Raw genomic sequence first — 10978 nt, 5'->3', positions numbered from 1 at the left:
GAGGTTGAGCACCGAGGAGTTCACGGCCGGCCTCTGTGAGTGCTGGGACGCTGCCTCCGAGCAGCCCGGGCTCATCCTGGATGTGGCCCTGGTCCTTTTCTGGGGAGACCCAAAATGCTCCCCTTGCTTGGTGGCACAGGGTGGCCCAAAAAGCATCCCCACACCCGGGTCTCAGCCCATGGGGAGGGATCCCATTGCACCAAAGGGGTTCATCGAAGCCGTGGGATGGGAAATGTTGGGGTTTGGGCTTTGCCATCGCCCTGGCCGGGTGCTGAGGGTTTGGGGTGTCTTTGGCAGGGCAGTTCCTGAGCTCCCAAAAAGCCACCAGCGATCACCGCCGGCGGAAAACGGCGTCCAGGAGGGTCCGCCTGGTCCTCCCCAGTCCGCTGTTGGAGGACAGCGAGGAGCAGAGACACTTTGCTGCCTTCATGGCCCAGCTGGGCATAGACAACACCTCTGAGGAGTAAGCTGCCCTGTTTAGCACCCATGGGTGCCCTGCAGGATGGGGCAGAGCTGTCTGAGGGGAAAGGCCTGGGGCAGGAGGCCCAGAAATGGCTTGGAGGTGCAGGAGCAGGACACAGGATCAGGGTGACCCCAATGCTCCTCTGTACCCCAGGACTGCACCTCCTGAACCATGTGGGCTGAATGGCCCGGGACTCCATAGCCAGCCTGGTTTTGGGGTGTTTTGGGGGGTGCTCACCATAAAACCACCCCTTGCCCTGCAGGCAGGAGATCTGGCAGCTCTGGGTGAAGCTCCGTCAAGATGAACCCCAGCTCTTGGGCAACCTGGAGGGCTTCCTGGCCAGGATGAAGGACCGCATCCAAGAAGCCAGGAGCAAGAAGGAGGCTTTGGAAGTGACCCTGAACAAGTGAGGCACCCCAGGGTGATGGATGGGGATGGGGATGGGGCCCCCTGCTCACTCCAGCCATGCCCATGCAGCCAAGAATGGAGAAACCCCGGTGCTCTCAGCATCTCCATCGGTGTCTGGAGCAGGGTTTTTACTCAGACTTTGGGATCAGGCTCCCTCTACAGTCACACATGTGATGGCAAAAGTGCTGGCCTCAGGGTGCCGGACACATCCATGCTGGGTGAATTCCCCATGGCAGACCCAGCCTGCAGGGGCTGTGGGCAATGTGGGGTCCCGGGGACCTGCAGTGGGGTCTGACCACCCCCCGTCCCCATCAGACGCGTGGCTGAGCACGACCAGGAGGTGCAGCAGCTCTGCCAGGCCCTGGAGCAGCAGATCCAGCAGGAACAGCAGCGGCTGGAGCAGGAGGTGGGCCACAACCGCCCCTCTCCCCTTGCCACCCACCATGGGAGGGGGCCCAGCACCCTTAAATCCCCCGTGGCAGCTCCCAGATGGGCAAGGGGGTGCTAATAATGTCCCCATTGTCACCCCAGAGCATGGTCCGGAGCCACCAGCACAGCGTGGAGCTGCAGCAGGCGCTGGATGCCAGCGAGAGGGAGGTGCAGCGCTTGGTGACGGCACAGATGGAGGTGAGGTGACCCCAACCCCTGGTCCCCCATCGTGTTTAGGGGGTCTCTGGGCTGGTCCCAGTCTGTTCCCACCAGCCCTTGATGCAGGTTGTCACAGAGAACCTCTCCTTTCCCATCCCCATTCTCCCCTCCATCCCCAGAGCATCCAAGTTGAGTTCCCCACTCTTAGGAGGTGGAAATCCAGCCCCAGCTCTAGAGAAGAAGATTATCCATAAGTTTTTTCACATGGGGGGGGTCATGGTGAGGTGTGAGCGTCCCCGTTGCCGTCCCACAGCTGGAGACGCGGTGCCGCAGCCTCCGCAGCTCACAACAAGCCACCAGCACCGAAAACCGGCAGCTGGAGGAGAGCAACCGGGCGCTGCAGGACCATCTGCAGCACCTCCACCAGCAGCTCCAGCAGACCCAGGGGCGCCTGCGGACGGCGAGGGCCACAGTGGCTGGGGAGCACGCGGAGGAGCCCAGGTGAGTGACCGGCATCTCTGTACATAAATGGTTTCCATCTGGGGTTGCAATGAATGAGTTCGATGGGTCTCGGTCGTTGCGCTGCTTCAGTGGTCTCCATGGTGTGGATGAAGCATGGTTTTGGGGTGAAAAGCATCAGGAAAAGCCAGGACTATCAGCACCATGCGCTGAACATGGACAGTGCCAGCAGAGATGGGAACGTCCTTCACCCAGAAGGACCCAACCAGGACTGATGCAAGCACTGGGGGTTTCGCTGTCCCGCTGCAGCCCATCACAGAATCCCAGAACGTGAGGGATTGGAAGGGACCTCCAAAGCTCATCCAGTCCAATCCCCCTGCCGGAGCAGGAACACCCAGATGAGGTTGCACAGGAAGGCGTCCAGGCGGGTTTTGAATGTCTGCAGAGAAGGAGACTCCACAACCTCTCTGGGCAGCCTGGGCCAGGGCTCTGAACACTGGAACATCACCGCCTCTGGGCTGGGGACAACCAGCAGAGGACGAGGATGCAGTTGCCATCTTGACCTCTGTGTTTGCAGGGGCAGAACGGTGGTGGTGGAGCTGCCCGGTGTGATGCCCCTGTCCCCGCAGGTACTCCAGGTTATGTGGGGATGGGGTAGGGTGTCCGTGCTATTTGGTTTGGGTGCCCTGCAGGCGCTTGGGATGGGATGGAGTAGCAGCACGTTACTTCCGATACCCCCAAGATTTTGGGTGGGTACGTCTGGGTACCTGCTGGGGAGCTCAGCATCGTTTCACGTGGCTGTGCTTCCTCACCAAGCGCTTTCCTCTCTTCTTTCTTCCCACCCCGTTTTCTGCAGACCAGTCCGGAGAGGAGCGAGAAGTACCGCTCTGAGATGCGGATCAGGCTGGGGTCCTCCCAGAGCGAGGAGCCCAAAGCCAGGAACACCCACCAAGCGTAAGGGGTCCTGGGTGCCAAGCTTGCACCCTTGACATCTGCAATCCCCCAAACCCTCCACCCTTCCCAGGAAAAACACACGATTTACTTCTTTCAATGCTCCTTTCCCTCCCACCCATCCCAGAGATTGGATCACTGCCCCACTTGGCCCAGCCACTCACTGTCCCTGGCCCAAAGTTGTATTTTTCACCTCAAATAATGGAAATGCGGGGCCTGGGATGAGGGACACTTGCTTGCTGGGGAGGATACAGCCCCGGATCTGTCCCTTGGCTGTCCCCCTTCTTCCCCTGTGTGAACCTGCAGCGCAGGCAGGGGGTGAACACAGCCTGGTTTGGAGAGGGATGGGGTGAGGTGATGGAGAGACCCCTCCTGGTACCAACCCGGGTGGATGGGGGGGAGCTGGAGCCTAACCTGGTGCCTGGGCTGATTCCTCTTCCCCACTTTCTGCCCTTTCCAGGGTTTGGGAGGTTCTGCCAGCAGAAAGCAGCCCTTTGGGAGCCCTGCGGAGAGCGAGCTCTGCAGAAGAGGACCCGTTCCCCGAAATGCTGAAAGAGGAACGCTTTTCTGACCAAAGCTCTTTGCTAACAGAGATGAATGACGCAATAGCGGCTCTGAGCCAACAGCTGAAGCCGCAGGGGCTGGGTGCACCCCCCCGGGATGATGCTGAGCCCAAAACAGGGCTGGAGGCAGCCACAGGGGACTTGCAAGAGACCCTCCCCGGTCAGGAGCTGTTTGGAGGAGACCCGAAATTGGGACCAGCTGCAGCTGAGCTTGGTGCTCCAGATGTGACCCAGACTGGTGCGTCCGCGGGAGCCGGGCACCACGGGGCTCAGGAGCCGGGGGCAGAGCAGGGAGAGAGCCCAGAGGAGGCGCAGAGGAGGTTATTCCCGCAGGGAAAGGGTCCTGGTGCCGAGGAGCTGATGCTGAAGGTGACCGAGCATCTGCAAGGACCTGAGAGCGCGGAGGAGAGCGAGCAGGCGGTGATGGAGGTGGAGGGAAAAACAGGGTGGGAGAAAGCACAGTCCCCAGGAGAAGCTGAGGAAGCAGCGTTAAGCCAGGGAGAAAATCCAGAGGCAGGTTTGGGGGCGGCTGAGGCTGGGGATGCAGGGATTGCAGAGGGATGGTGGTTTGCTATGGGTGAGCTTGGCCCGGCTGCAGCTCCGGGAGATGGGGATGCGAGGCTGGGGGAAGAGGCTGAGCCATCACTGGGGCTCTCTGAGAAACTTGAAATGAAGCCAGGAGAGCACCTGGAGCCACAGCCAGCGTCCTGTGCAGCCACACGGCTCATGGTGGAGGCTGAGGATGGGGCACAAGGACAGAATGAGCCTGAGCTGCCACAGGAGCCTGTGCTTGATCCGCAGGCAGCAGGAGTTGGGCAGGGAGAGTGGGATGGTCTGGGTGTGCAGCCCCCTGAGGATGCTGTAACCATGGAGGTGCTGGAGGACCAGAGCAGTGGTGCTAAAGTGCAGCTGATTGCAGAGGTGGATGAGTTCAAATCAACCCTGGGAGAGGGCACAGAGACAGATCTGCAGAACTTGAGTGAGTTCAGCTCCCCAGGGACAGAGCAGGGAGGGAGAGTGGCTGCAGATGTGCAACCCCGGGATCAGATCGATAAGTCAGAGTTAGTGAAAATGGTGGAAGCAGAGGACACTGAGGCAGTTGTGTTGATGCTTGGGCATGCCAGCTCAGAAATCCCCCAGGTAGGAGGGTACCACACAGCCGTACAGCTCGGTGAGGAGGCTGAGGATGGGACACAGGGACAGGACAAGTGTGAGTCACCACAGGAGACTGTGCTTGAACCACAGGGAGCAGGAGCTGGGCAGGGAGAGTGGGATGATGTGGGTGTGCAGCCCCTTGAAGATGCTGTAAACATGGAGATGCTGGAGGACCAGGGCAGTGATACCAATGTGCAGCTGATTGCAGAGGTGGATGAGCTCAAATCAACCCTGGGAGAGGGCACAGAGACAGATCTGCAGAACTCAAGTGAGTTCAGCTCCCTGGATACAGAGCAGGGAGGGAGAGTGGCTCCAGATGTGCAACCCCTGGATCAGATCGATAAGTCAGAGTTAGTGGAAATGGTGGAAGCAGAGGACACCCAGGCAGACGTGCAGCTCGGTGGGGATGCCAGCCCAGAAACCACCCAGCATGGGGAGGATCCTGCAGCCATACAGCTCATGAAGGAGGCTGAGGATGGAGCACAAGGGCAGGGTGAGTGTGTGCTGGATCCACAAGGAGCAGGAGCTGGGCAGGGAGAGGGGGCTGGGGCAGGGGTGCAGCCCCCTGAGGATGCTGTAACCATGGAGGTGCTGGAGGACCAGAGCAATGGTGCTAAAGTGCAGCTGCTTGCAGAGGTGGATGAGCTCAAATCAGCCCCAGGAGGGAGCACTGGGACAGATTTGCAGCTCCTAATGGAGGCCGACACCTCAAGGACAGAGCAGGGAGGGAGAGTGGCTCCAGATGTGCAACCCCTGGATCAGGCTGATGAACCAGAGTTGGTGGAAATGGTGGAGGGAGAGGACACCCAGGTTGATATACAGATGCTTGGGCATGCCAGCCCAGAAATCCCCCAAGGAGGAGGGAACTGCATAGCCATACATCTCAGGGAGGAGGCTGAGGATGTGACACAGGGACAGGATGAGCATGAGTCGCCACAGAAGCCTGTGCTTGATCTGCAGGGAGCAGGAGCTGGGCAGGGAGAGGGGGCTGGTGTGGGTGTGCAGTCCCCTGAGGATGCTGTAACCATGGAGGTGCTGGAGGACGAGAGCAATGGTGCTAATGTGCAGCTGATTGCAAAGGTGGACGAGCTCAAATCAACCCCAAGAGGGAGAACTGAGACAGATCTGCAGCCCCCAAGCCTGAGTGAGGCCAGATCCTCAGGGACAGAGCAGGGAGGCAGTGTGGCTCCAGATGTGCAACCCCTGGATCAGGTCGATAAGCCGGAGTTGGTGGAAATGGTGGAAGCAGAGGACACCCAGACAGACACACAGCTGGGTGGGGATGCCAGCCCAGAGACTCTCCAGCATGGGGAGGATCCTGCAGCCGTACAGCTCATGGAGGAGGCTGAGGATGGGCAAGAAGGGCAGGGTGAGCGAGTGCTGCTACATAAGCCTGTGCTTCAGCTCCATGGAGTGGACATCAGGCAGGGAGAAGGGGCTGATGGAGGTGTGCAGCCACGGGAGGAGGCTGAAAACCTGGACACACCAGAGGACCAGGGCACTGATGCACATGTGCAGGTGATTGCGGAGGTGGACGAGCTCAAATTGACCCCAGGAGGGAGCATGGAGACAGATTTGCAGTCTCTGAGGGAAGCTGGCTACTCAAGGACAGAGCAGGGAGGCAGTGTGGCTCCAGATGTGCAACCCCGGGATCAGGCTGATGAACCGGAGTTGGTGAAACTGGAGATAGAGGATGCCCAGGCAGACATGCAGCTGCGTGGGGGTGACAGCACAGAGGCCCCGTGGGGAGAGGAAGCTGGAGCAGCCACACAGCTTGAGGAGGAGGCTGAGGATGGGACACAAGAACAGGATGAGCCTGAGCTGCCACAGGAGCTTGTGCTTGATCTGCAGGGAGCAGGAGTTGGGCAGGGAGAAGGGGCTGGTGTGGGTGTGCAGCCCCCTGAGGATGCTGTAACCATGGAGGTGCTGGAGGACCAGGGCAGTGGTGCTAACGTGCAGCTGATTGCAGAGGTGGATGAGCTCAAATCAACCCTGGGAGAGGGCACAGAGACAGATCTGCAGAACTTGAGTGAGTTCAGCTCCCTGGATACAGAGCAGGGAGGGAGAGTGGCTCCAGATGTGCAACCCCTGGATCAGGTCGATGAACCAGAGTTGGTGGAAACGGAGGAGGGAGAGAACACCCAGGCTGATATACAGATGCTTGGGCATGCCAGGCCAGAAATCCCCCAAGGAGGAGGGAACCACATAGCCATACATCTCAGGGAGGAGGCTGAGGATGTGACACAGGGACAGGATGAGCATGAGTCACCACAGAAGCCTGTGCTTGATCTGCAGGGAGCAGGAGCTGGGCAGGGAGAGGGGGCTGGTGTGGGTGTGCAGCCCCCTGAGGATGCTGTAACCATGGAGGTGCTGGAGGATCAGGGCTGTGGTGCCAATGTGCAGGTGATTGCAGAGGTGGACGAGCTCAAATCAGCCCCAAGAGGGAGCATGGAGACAGATCTGCAGCCTGTGAGGGAGCAGGGAGGGAGCATGGGTCCAGATGTGCACCCCCTGGCTCAGGTCGATAAACCAGAGGTGGTGGAAATGGTGATGGCAGAGGACACCCAGGCTGATATGCTGACACTTAGAGATGCCAGCCCAGAAGCCCTCCAGGGAGGAGGGTACCACACAGCCGTACATCTCAGGGAGGAGGTTGAGGATGGGGCACAAGGACAGGACGAGCGTGAGCTGTCACAGGAGCCTGTGCTGGATCCACAGGGAGCAGGAGTTGGGCAGGGCGAGGGGGCTGGTGTGGGTGTGCAGCCCCCTGAGGATGCTGTAACCATGGAGGTGCTGGAGGACCAGAGCGCTGATACCAACGTGCAGCTGCTTACAGAGGCAGAGGAGCTCAAACCAATGCCAGGAGGGAGCACAGGGGCAGATCTGGCATCCCTGGGCACAGCTGGGATGAAGGAAGGGGAGCAGAGCCCAAATTCTGGGTGGGAGGCAGGTCTGGGCACAGCTCCCACTGCAGATGTGTGGGAGGGGGCTGCTGCTGTCCCTGTGCCCCCTCCACCTGAGCCCACTTCATATCCTGAGGGTGCCCCTGTGGCTGAGGGTCCTGGGCTGGGAATGGAGCTGGGAGCACCCCCTGTTCCTGATGGGCAGATCCCAGAGGACACCCAGACACTGGAATTACTGCAGGGAGAAGGGGCTGCTGCAGAGGGGAGGCCTCTGGATGGAGCTCAAGGCCTGGGAGCAGTGCAGGGAGAGAGGCTGGAGGCACAGACGAGGAGTTCAGGGGAAACTGAGGTTCCAGGGATAAAGCAGGACCACGATGCTGGTGCATCTGCACTGTCCCTCCCAGTCCCCAAGGTGCCGTTACCAATCAGCGTGTTAAAGCTGGAAACGCTGATGCAGGAGGATGTTCTCGTTCCAGATGTGCAGACAGCCCAAAGCGAGCTTCAGGAGCAGGTCCCGGCACAGGCAGATAAGGTGAAGCTTCACACTGCATCCCAGAAGCTGCCGCAGGTGATGGAAACGGAGCAGGTATCTGCCAAACCTGCCCAGCCTCCAAAAGAAGAGGTGCCACCAGCATCAACCATTCACGTGGGGGTCCGGCAGGAGGAAGATGCTGGCAGTGATCAGTTGGGGACGGTCCTCAGAGATGGCTCCTTGGGGGATGCAGCCAACAGCAGGATGCAGCTCTCGGGAGAAGAGAGCAAAGACCTTGATGTTGGTCAGCGGGAGAAGCAGCAAGAAGTTGGGCGGAAAACAAACTGGGAAGGTGAGCCCAGCCCAGGAGAGCCAGGGGCCATGGCTGCAGATGGGGCAGGGGGTTCTCCTGCAGCCTCCCTGGACCCAGACCACCTCTACAACGTGCTGTTCGTCGGGGACTCCCACGTGGGCAAAACGACGTTCCTGTACCGGCTGCACGCCGACACCTTCAACCCACACCTTACAGCCACTGTAGGTAGGTGTGCACCAGCTCCTGGCCAGCCCCAGACTGCACCCGCTTGGGTGATGCTCACAATTCCCTTTCCTCCACCCCAAAAGCTGCTGGTGATCGTTTAACGCATGTCAACTCATGTGCTACACAAGCTGTCACCAAGGACCAAGTAGAGCCACCAACTTCACACACCTGGATGCTCCTGAGCAGGTTGTGCTGGGCCTCCTTGCCCTCTCTAGGGCTCCAATACCAATGGCCTTAAGGCTTTTCTCTCTGCTTTCCCTTTCAGTTGTATCCTCCTCTCTTAACCAACCTGGTTTTACTCATCACAAAATCAGAGACCTTCCCAAAATCCAGCCGTCAAAGATCTAAAAGCTGCAGGTTGATTTGGCTGCAGCCTCCAACCACACCTGCCCCATGTGCCTTCTCCATCCGTTCTCTATCGCAGGGATGAACTTTATGGTATCCAAAAAACCCCCCAAAAATCCCAATTTTGTGTCTCCTAGGACTGGATTATCGGATCAAAAACCTGGTCGTGGACAACAAGCGCTTTGCTCTCCGCCTGTGGGACTCGGCCGGGCAAGAAAGGTGAGGAGCTGTGCTGTGTGCTCCAGGAGAGCAACCTGGGGGGTTCCCTTTGCAGGTAATTCACTGGAAATGAAGGTTCTTGGCTTTGCTAAGTGAAGGCGGGGTTGTTTAAGAAGGGACTCTGTACAGTGCACGATAAAGAATAATAAAGGAAGTAATGAAGATAAAATTAAGTCCTCGGGTTGTTTGCCTGGCCTCTACCATCAGGACAGGGGCAAAACCTGGGGGGGTTGCCTTTTATAATAAACACCTATTTCCATCTTTCTCACCGGGATTTTGAATCGGTGCGAGGCAAAAGCTCCTCGGAGCGCCCCGGTGACCGTTTGAAACGCACGCAGGTACCGCAGCGTCACCAAGCAGTTTTTCCGGCGGGCGGACGGGGTGGTGCTGATGTACGACATCACGTCGGGGCGCTCCTTCTCGGACGTGCGGTACTGGATGAGCTGCGTCCAGGTAAGTGAAGTAGGAAAAGCCTCAGAGATCAGCGTTTTCCTATCTCTGACCTCTGCCACCGCTTCAGGGGTGGCCAAGCACTTCGTAAACAGCATTTGGCTTTGGTTTGCTTAGGAAATAACTTTTCTTGGGTGATTTTTTTAACTTCAGACACAGAGTTTTCACATTTTTTTGCAACGTTTCCTGGGCTGATTTGTTGATAGCATCGTTACGATAATTATAGCATCGTTATGGTAATTATCAACTTATTTAAAATGAAAAAGCGGTGCAGAGGAATGGAAAATATTGAACGTTATTTTGAGAATTTTTTAATTTTATTTTATTTTTTTTAATTATATCAAGATTTAAAAGGTTTCAAATCAAGAATAGCCCATTTTAAGAGGTGGGAAATGGGAGGTAACTCGTGTCTAGTTAAAAACTTCTTGTCGGAGATTTCAAGTGCAACAGCAGTGTTTAAAAATGCTGGAACTCAATGGGATAGCACCTTGCTCAGAGCCTGTAAATCCCAGCAGGAACAAGTTCTGGAGTGATCCTGCAGTCAAACACAAAGTGAATTCACTACAAGGGTAACTTGTCCTGGGAATGATGATTTAAGGGGAAAACAACCCCTTTCCGAAATGCTGCTTAACTTGCTTGAGAATTTAAGGTTTCTTTATGGGCCCAAATCTGTGAGCATCCTTCACAGTGCTGCAGGATGCACCCGACTGTGATTCAAGGGAGATTCGGCTGCACCCCTGATCCTCTCCTCTTGAATTGCCCAGGAAGGAGCAGAGGACGGGGTCGCTGTTCTGCTGCTGGGGAACAAAACCGACTGCGCCACAGAGAGACAGGTCCCGACCGAGGAGGGGGAGCGCTTGGCCAAGGTGGGTGCAGGGCCCCGCTAGAGCGCGGTGTCCACTCACGCTGGTGAGGACATCTGGGGTGGATGCCACCAGCGCCAGGGCCTGGAGGAAGCCAAAAGCCCTTAACTTACCTGTGTGCATCAGCAGGTGGCAAAGTCATCTCTGAGCCCATCTTTCACCCTTCCCTGCCTTGCTTTCTCTTTGCTGTTCCAGTTTTTGTCTCGCCATCGTGCCCCAGTAAACCAGGTTACAGAACTGGGTCTGTAAATTACATTTTCAGCTCTGCTTATCTTTGCTGTCAAGTGTCACATATGTCCGCAGCATCCTATAAATAATAAAGCCACCAAGCCCTATCCTGCTTTAAAGATACTGAAATGCTTAAAGTATGATTAATCTCTTCAAATGTACATGACTAACAAAAACTCGGTGAGAAAAATCTCACCTTTACTGACTTAATTTCAAAGTTGCTGGGATCTGGGCCAGTACTCACTGAGCAGTTTTACAAATGGAGACAGCAGGACAAGGGGTTGGATGGGGTTTTTTTTTTCACAAACCAGTCCCTGGCAGGCACAATAGACTCAGGAACATCTTGTGAAACAACAACCCGGTGCAGCGCTCC

The 10978-nt window shown here is 57.2% G+C and overlaps 1 protein-coding gene across 1 annotated transcript in view; it reads left to right on the top strand.

The window, feature by feature from the left end:
- LOC104547175 overlaps window positions 1-10380 on the top strand; it is a gene marked incomplete at its 3' end in the record, with an annotated part of 10834 nt that extends 454 nt beyond the window's left edge. Inside the window, exons 2-12 of the mRNA XM_010192760.1 lie at window positions 303-463; window positions 720-869; window positions 1187-1277; window positions 1403-1498; window positions 1773-1960; window positions 2496-2547; window positions 2775-2872; window positions 3330-8500; window positions 8983-9064; window positions 9403-9517; window positions 10279-10380. Coding sequence (XP_010191062.1) covers window positions 303-463; window positions 720-869; window positions 1187-1277; window positions 1403-1498; window positions 1773-1960; window positions 2496-2547; window positions 2775-2872; window positions 3330-8500; window positions 8983-9064; window positions 9403-9517; window positions 10279-10380 — 6306 coding nt within the window. The remainder of the gene's footprint in view (window positions 1-302; window positions 464-719; window positions 870-1186; window positions 1278-1402; window positions 1499-1772; window positions 1961-2495; window positions 2548-2774; window positions 2873-3329; window positions 8501-8982; window positions 9065-9402; window positions 9518-10278) is intronic.
- Between the last annotated feature and the right edge of the window lie 598 nt (window positions 10381-10978).

Source organism: Mesitornis unicolor, unplaced genomic scaffold, assembly GCF_000695765.1.
Source record: "Mesitornis unicolor isolate BGI_N332 unplaced genomic scaffold, ASM69576v1 scaffold5319, whole genome shotgun sequence".
Lineage (NCBI taxonomy): Eukaryota > Metazoa > Chordata > Aves > Mesitornithiformes > Mesitornithidae > Mesitornis > Mesitornis unicolor.
This window is presented reverse-complemented; position numbering and strand designations above follow the sequence as displayed.